This window comes from Cibotium barometz, chromosome 9, assembly GCF_041138505.1.
Source record: "Cibotium barometz isolate CiBa-2024 chromosome 9, ASM4113850v1, whole genome shotgun sequence".
Classification (NCBI taxonomy): Eukaryota; Viridiplantae; Streptophyta; class Polypodiopsida; order Cyatheales; family Cibotiaceae; genus Cibotium; species Cibotium barometz.
The window spans coordinates 5,841,184-5,849,526 of NC_141054.1; the positions used below are offsets into that span (position 1 = coordinate 5,841,184).

The 8,343-nt window shown below is 41.1% G+C and overlaps 1 protein-coding gene across 2 annotated transcripts; it reads left to right on the forward strand.

The window, feature by feature from the left end:
- The first annotated feature begins 1,553 nt into the window (after nt 1-1,553).
- On the forward strand, nt 1,554-5,609 carry LOC147635186 (putative apyrase 7). 2 transcript variants are annotated; one of them, XM_086802394.1, is made up of 3 exons: nt 1,554-1,715; nt 2,220-4,337; nt 4,442-5,609. In XM_086802394.1, exons 2-3 carry the CDS (start codon nt 2,300-2,302, stop codon nt 4,654-4,656), a joined length of 2,253 nt encoding a protein of 750 aa, XP_086658520.1. In that variant the 5' UTR covers nt 1,554-1,715; nt 2,220-2,299; the 3' UTR covers nt 4,657-5,609. The 2 variants fall into 2 exon arrangements, with proteins under 2 accessions (XP_086658520.1, XP_086658521.1); XM_086802395.1 differs by lacking the exon at nt 1,554-1,715 and adding an exon at nt 1,805-1,980.
- The last annotated feature ends 2,734 nt before the right edge of the window (nt 5,610-8,343 follow it).

Consider the following 8,343-nt stretch of genomic DNA (forward strand, 5'->3'; position numbering starts at 1 on the left):
CCATTGGGAATGGTTCATGACTCAAGAACACCCCTAGAAGGGACAAAACCGGTTTGAGAGGCATTAAACAAGGCTATTCATAGCATTGGAACTGTTCCATCACTACGCTCGAGCTTCCCCCTGGGAATCTAGAGCTATGCTTGCCTTTGCCTCCAACCTCTTTAATGATTCTAAGCTCTCATTCGTGGAGCTTCTCCAACCTCTTTGATGATTATGATCTCTCATTTGTGGAGCTTTGGTTGTTAGTGAGTGGAGTAAGAGAGATTCTAAAAGCATTCACATTTAGTATCCCTATTTGCTTTCATTTGTGGAGTATCTAAAGCATGCTCGTGGAGCTTTTACAATCATTCACATTCAATAGTGAGTGGAGCTTCTGCAAGCATTCAATTAAGGCACCTGGAACATGTAATTGAGCAAACATGATAGCTACTTTAGTCATGCCTACAATCACCATCCTACTACTCCCTCCTTGTAATCCTTGTAGGAGGCGATCTACGTGCTCATGGAATGTTTTTTTTGTAGCTTTTAGTCTCTAGCACACTACCCAAAGCTTTGCCTTCTGTTTGTTATGTCGCTTCTTGTTTCTCATGGGTTAAATGGTGGCTTTGCCGCTATTTAACTTGATTGCTCCTAAATCAAAGAGATACGAATGGGAAGTTTTCATCGATAGCGTTCCATAAATTATTGTATATGAAATGAATTACACATGAATGATCTATCACTCGCATTCTACTAGGTACTTGAGTGGGGCAAAGGCTTTGTGCATGGACCCATGCCTCGGCCATTTCAAGAATACAACGCGTCAGATGCGAGGAAGCTTGCTGAGACCCATAACTACTCCAACTTTAGATGCACCATTGCATGCGCACAACCTAGTCTGACACGCGTTTGATGACACACACACACACACACACACACACACTAGATATATCGGTTCTCTCTATAATAAAGGGGAGCACTTGTGAGGCTTTAGAGACATTCCTTTAGGCCCTCTCTGTGTATTGCAAGTAGATCCTTGGGTACAATCCTCAGCTTTGGCTATGGTAACAAGGTAGTTTGCTTCGTGGTTGTCTTGGTCTTTAGGTCCTCACGCCTCGATAAATGAATGGGGTGGATATATATTCTTTACCAGTAGTAGCAGGGATCACATTATTATGAATAAAGTCAAGCACTTCAGTGTCTATACAAAACACATGTTTGTACAAGCATCGAGCTTACTACTGTGTTCGCTTTACTGCACTACTGTTCACCTTTGCGTGAGCACAGAGTAGGCTAATCCCACACTTGAGCACTTACACGATTAACTAAAAACGCTACTGATGAAGACGCTATAACAACCTTCGAAAACGCTACCACAATATCTCGGGTGATTCTAAACCTTATGAGCCGGAGAGAATTTGATCAAGATGTGATGACCTTATCAAAGAAAAAAAATGAGAAGTATTTTTGGGAAGAATAATCAAGGCTTTAGAAGGGTAAATTCGTAGGTATTTATATATGGATTTTTTTTTCTTCCTTTACTTTCATCTCTTGGATTTGATGACAAACAAGGCCTATGCTGTTATTATTATTTATAAAGGCCAAAAGAGTACTGCTAATCAGAGATTAAAACGCCCGAAAGTTTGAGCTGGTGGCTACGGCGATGGCTATGGCCGGAAAATGATTGCTGCAAGAGCAAAAGCCGACCCGATCATTCTCGGCATTGATATTCGCAGGTTGATTTCTTCCCTCAGATCTGGATTCTCTCTCTCTCTCTCTCTCTCTCTCTCTCTCTCTCTCTCTCTCTTTGCGTTTGTTGATCCGGGGGATCCTGCAACACCGGTTTTTCTATTGCCGATCTGCTGCTCGAACCGTTTTACTCTGTTTCTATGACGGGTGTGTACTGATGAGTAGCGGCTTAGGGCTTCGCATTGGTCCTTGAAGTACATCATAAGCAGACGTGGAACTGTTTGGATGCTGTGTAAAATGCTGAAGTAGCATGTACATACCATCACATATACTCTGTGAAGATAGACATACATACACACATTTGAATATGCATATGCCATTTTTGACCCACTTTGCATGCATATATGTATGTATATATATGTCTGGACTCTTTGTGCTTGTATGTATGTATGAATCTATGCATGTATCGAATGTATGTATGTATGTTTTATTATTGTTCTATAGCTATATTTGTCTAAGTATGCCAACCTTATTGGCTTTTCATTTTACAGGTCATGGGCTTGCAATCTTCAAGCTCCTCGTTTGAAACAGTAGGGGACTTGAACAAGGATATTAGGTTCTGGCCTGTAGCATGGGTTTTAGAAGCATCACAGAGGTAGCTGCTGCAGCACTGAACCCATTTTCTTCTTCATCACTCATAGCATCATCCGTGTCTTCTGCCAATTTGCCTTCTCTTGGAATTGCAACGGCAGATTACACTCATGGGAATGCCATGCGGGCATCGATTTCCCTGCAAGATTTCACCTCGTATGGCAAGGTGAATGCTGAGGACGATGCTTGTGCAGTCAATTTAAGTGGGGCTTTGGGCGAGGCAAAGCCTTTAGTTTACCGTACTCAGAGGGATTGTTCTGTCTATAGCCCCAAAGGTTCAAAGAGCAGTGTGGCAAGGCCAAAACGTTGGTGCAAGGTGACAGCAATAGTGGCGGTGGCTTTTCTTTTTGTCTTTCTTGCTTACTCTGGTTACCATTGGTGGAGGCTACATTGGAAGCCAGAGAAGCTACAATACTCAATAGTTTTGGACTGTGGGAGCACCAGCACTCGTGTTCAGGTGTATGCATGGGCTTACAGGGATTCCTTGGGTTCCGACCGATCACCAGTTGTCATTTTTCCAACCTTTCAACATCCATCGGTATCTTTTCCAGGCAGAAAAGGGGGGCAGAGAAAAGAAGCCCGAGCCTATCATCGAATGGAGACTGAACCTGGTTTACACAAGCTCTTGAGTAATGCGTCAGGTGTTAGAGATACACTTGAACCCTTGCTGCAATGGGCTGAAACACAAATTCCTCGCTCTGCCCACAAAAATACTCCTCTTTTCCTGTTGGCAACAGCAGGCATGCGAGGACTGACCAATGGTGATGCAGAGTGGCTCCTTGACAGAGCTTGGGCCATTTTAGACAGGTCTCCATTCATGTGTAGCAGGACCTGGGTGAAGGTCATTTCTGGTGTTGAAGAAGCATACTATGGCTGGGTTGCCTTGAATTATAAGTTTGGCCGGCTAGGTCGAACACCTCAACAATCGACCTTTGGCGCTCTCGACTTAGGAGGTTCCTCTTTGCAAGTGACTTTTGAGTCAGAAAGGGTTTACCACAAGGAATATGGGATGAATCTAAGTGTTGGCTCGGCTGAGTACCATCTTTATGCATTTTCTCATGCAGGTTTTGGTCTCAATGATGCCTTTGACAGATCAGTGGGACTTCTTTGGAGCTATTTGCAGGAGACCAATGCTGAAGTAGCAGCGAGAAGCCAAGAACTGCAGCATCCATGCTTGCATGCAGGTTTTCGAGGGCAATATAAGTGCTCTCATTGCACCCTCCAATCATCTTTAGCTGCTGTTCCTGATGGAGTAGTGAAGAAGGGGTCTATTGACAGTGCTTACTCAGAATTTACCTTAGTTGGGAAGCCAGATTGGGAGTCTTGTAAAGTGCTTGCTAGTGATGTTGCCAATACTTCCAGGTTTTCTCTGCTACCTAAAGCTGTGGACTGTATTGAACCTCCCTGTGCACTTGGAAGGCATCAGCCAGTGCCTCATGGAAATTTCTATGCGTTGTCAGGATTCTTTGTTGTTTACAAATTCTTTGGCCTTCAGTCTAATGCTAGTTTTGAGAATTTGCTTGACCAGGGGAAAGCTTTTTGTGAGAAGCCCTGGAAAAAGGCCCTGGATAGTGTTGTGGCTCAACCCCTTGTGGAGCATTATTGTTTTCGGGCACCCTATGTGGTTGCATTACTTCAGAATGGGTTGCATCTGAAGGAGGACCAAATCATGATAGGATCTGGTGACATGACTTGGACTCTTGGTGCAGCCTTACTGGAAGCTGGGGCATTTACCCCAACTCAGTTGAGTCGTGCTGGTATTAGAACCAGTGGCTTCCAAAACTCCTCCGGGGGTCTGTTATCACAGGAGACAGGCATTCTTTCAGTTTTTCTTTTGGTAATGATGGTACTGGTACTCTTTTCCGTGACATATTTTCATAATTGCATCTCATTTTTTGGGCGGAAACTTCACTCACCTCACTTTACGCAACTGAGTTTGGGCACTCCCCGACTGACTTCCATCTTTCTTACTCCTATCCGCCTTGGGTTTAACAAGGTGGACAATCCAGTTCGAAATGGTGAGAACTATACTTTCTAGCATCAAGTTGTCTTTTTTTCCATTATTCATATCTCAATATCAATGTTCCTAACAGGCTTGCTTAAATGGCTGATGATTGTACAGGAGATGGAAGATATAAGATGCCTCACAGTCCTGCACCATTGGGAACTCTGCAAGATCATGCTCAGTTGCGGTTTGGCTCTCTAGCTACAGGTGTTGGAAAATCCATGTTGGAGTCAACTGATTTGCAGGCAGCAGTTGCTGGACCATACAAAGGGTCTCAGCTGTCCAGCAGACGGACACAGTCCAGAGATGATTTGATTAAGTACTGTACGTGAATTTTCACATTTAACATTGAAATGACTAAAATATGTGTACGACATTGTTTTAACTCTGGCTCTAGTGTGGCGACAATAAGGTTCCAGCCCATTAAGATGCAGTCTTCGTAATTGGATGGTTATCCTTATCAACAGGGAATTCCCTGTAACATTTGCCCCTTCCTGGGAGGTGCACGTTGACGACGTGCTTTTGCATACCATCATTTATATGTGCATTCAATTGCAGTGGTTCTTTTTGGATGTGAGACTTCTAGCAAAACTTGCTGTGTAAGTGCACAAGGAAAGGCACTACTTTCCTACATGAAGGGCCATTTGAGAAGTTCTTTGCGCATCAGAGACCATAGTATTTGAAAATATGTACCCTGCACACCCAAAGCTTTTGGAGCAACCACACAGCTTTCAAGCCACATACACCATGACAGAGCATGGCATCACCAGAACTCACCGTTCCACCAAACTTCCTGGCTTTTGATGAATCTTGTGTAAGCTTTGCTTTCTGAATGCACAAGAGGGAAACCCCTGAAGTTAATCTTCATTCCTCTTCTAGCCAACGGCTTTCATATGTCATCCCTTGGATACATATGAGCAAACTAGGACACAGAGAGAGATGATAAGGCCCTCATGTATGCTTTCAAGAAGAGGAGTTCCATCGAGTAACTAGTGAGTTTGTATTCCCTTGAGGTAAGATATTGACCATAAGTAGGGGTAGGAGATTAAAGAAGCAGCAGCTACTCTACTAATAATGCCTGAAACAGAACCAACTTGGAGGGTATGGTTGGGCCAGCAAGATGATGTCCATAGCAGAGGTATATTGAGCCTTGTACTTCTCTGAGAACATGGCTTTCGATGATTGCTTGGAGAGCATCTGTAGAAAAAATGGATACCCCACACTAAAATCATGTGCGCCATCCCTCAAAAATATATATTTAATGGAGTCTCTTCAAATTGGCAAAGCTAGATTTATTGTCACTAGAAAATTATTACTTTTTTTTTTTGTGAGAAGATTTTTAATATGACTATGAATGAAGAGTTGAAGTAATGGGTTTAACAGCACAGGAAATGCACCCAGAAAGATATGATGAACTGAGTCGGTCAAGTTAATTTTTTCACTTCAACTAGCGAACTTGAAATGTTCTCTTGACTTGTGGATCTTGATGTTTGATGTTGAGCTCTTAAGAGTTTTGTCATCCGTCTTTGTCGTTATAATTAAGCCGACCGCTTTGTAATATAATCTTGGTTTGATCATGAATAACCAGCCAAATAAAAATTTTCACTTGATTGTTTAACGTACTTATTGTTGTTGGCTTTAAATCCGAACCCTTCAAAATGCTGTTTTGTCTCTATTGTCGTACGTGTGACTTATAAAAAGCATAGATCAGGAGAGATCGTCTCACAAACAGTGGAGAGAAAAAAAAGGAGGATCTTAATTTTTGCTACGTCATGTTTACCCACATTTACATTTCAGAGAGGGAGAGATTTACGTGTGTGTGTGTGTGTGAGAGAGAAAGAGAGAGAGCGTCTGCGAACAAGCATACGAAATGCATCTACAAACATGAGAATACGTAGGGACGTAAGTTTGTCTACTACTCCACCGAGACAAAAAAAAAAAAAATTCACATAAAAGGAACTGGGGCACACAAGCCAACATGTACCTAATATTGATTCAACAATTGGCTTGCACTCATCAACTTTGAAGAGTTAACATTTTTACACTTACACACAAGTATCATCACTTCGGATTGCAAACACAAAGATACAACTCATTCGCATTTTGAGTCCTTAAGTAAGTAGAGTAGCTAAACTACACAAACGTTGACACCACCACAATGCCAGAGGATCCTGCTCTTCAATGCCAGAGGATCCTGCTCTTTAATTATCACGTCGCTTCAAATGCTACCACGATGAGAAACGCACTAACTACTCAATGCCTATCAGCATTAAAGTTCTAAACAAGTGCTTTGCCACTACAGTAAGTAGTTATATCGATTCGCTTTGGTCCTCCGAACACGCTTTCCACCGAGAAGAGAGAGAGAGAGAGAGAGAGAGAGAAAGAAAGAGAGAGAGAGAAGAGATTCTACAACATAAAAAATTATGAGAACTTTGCCGAGGAGCGAGTGAGCGATCGAGCTCTTTATTGCGCATTTCGAGACTGACCATAGAAACAAAACACTCGAGATGCCAAAGCCGATCTTCCAAAAGGCCAAGAGAGCTGGAGATTTGTGGAAATTGTGGTACTAAAACTTGACTTGATGGTGTATGCCATACAATAGATACAATAGGGGCCTAAAACGATTGAAAAAAGATATTCGATTAATTGAGGGGAACTTGGGTAACATTTATTAAGGTTTGTAAGCTTTAGTAAGAGATGTTAATATATGAAACGTTGCAAGCGATTGAGCACATGATTTGCGAGCCGTTGCTGAAGCACCCCCTACCATTGGGGGTTCTGTAGAGGGGGTCTCTGCTGGTATAAAAGGTTCTCGCTTGCCTTTCATGATTTGCGATGCTTAAATAGTTGGGATGATGGATTATCATTGGTTTTGAAGGTTTTCTAAAACCTAAATATGAATTTGATTTATATGTGGGGATTTAACGGTTATATGCCTTTAAAACCTTAATATGAATTTGATTTATATGTGGCATAAATGCAAAGTGACTCGTGGAAACGACAATGCTTCCTCTTGCACGTGCATGATGCGACTAGTGTGTTGTCGCCTTTCCAATAGCAAGCAAGAAGAGAGTTCAATTAAGTCGGCTCTCCACCTAGAAGCGGCTAACAGTTTCTACATCTTTTTAGGGCTGATTGTAACCGTGATTTCTAAATTTCAATGGAAAAATTACACTACGTAGCTTTGTTTTTTAAAGAAATAAAAGTTATACACGCTATGGCGCGCTGTGGAGCCTATAAAATTTTAAATTATTTTTATTTTTATGTTTTATGCCCTTTGCAATCCTAACAATCTTGCCACCTTTCCAAAGCGCTGCTGTAGCCTCCTATAGTGCATGAATGATGATGCCATTTTCAAACGAAGTCATTTGGGAAGGCATAAAATGTTATCAAAGTTTTTGAATTAGGGTAAATAATTATATAAGGGTAAAAATATTAGCCACACTTACATTTCACGCTCGTTGTTCTTTTGGAGTCTCATACAGTTCGCCAAAGATATCTAGCATTTGACCAATTTCCTAAATTTGGTATGCTCCCATTATTTCATGAATATAATCTATATGTTTTTTGAAAATTTATTTTTGAAGACCGTGGTTTAATTTGCAAATAAATATAAGGTTCTTAACCTTGGCCAATCAAATGTTAATGTTTATTTTTTAACTTATTCTTTTTTTAGTTATTATGTAGTGAAATGTCAAAAATAAAAAAAAGAGCAAGAGAAACAACGACTGAAAAATTTATAAAGTCAAATAATGAAAGCAATGATGTTTCAAGCAAAGAACCTAAGAAAAATCGTGGTAGACCTAAGAAGTTATCTAATGAAGATGCAATGTTAGATCAATCCAATGTCAACTTGAAAGTGCTTGAGCTAAGTGTGACAATATCATTAGGTGGTAGTGACATTGATGAAGTATTACTAAATAATCTTCATGATTTATCACTAAAGAATGCCTTGTTGGTAGTTGCTCATTGGAAAGAGGAGGCACAGTTTTCCATTTACACTATTAAATGGTCATTAG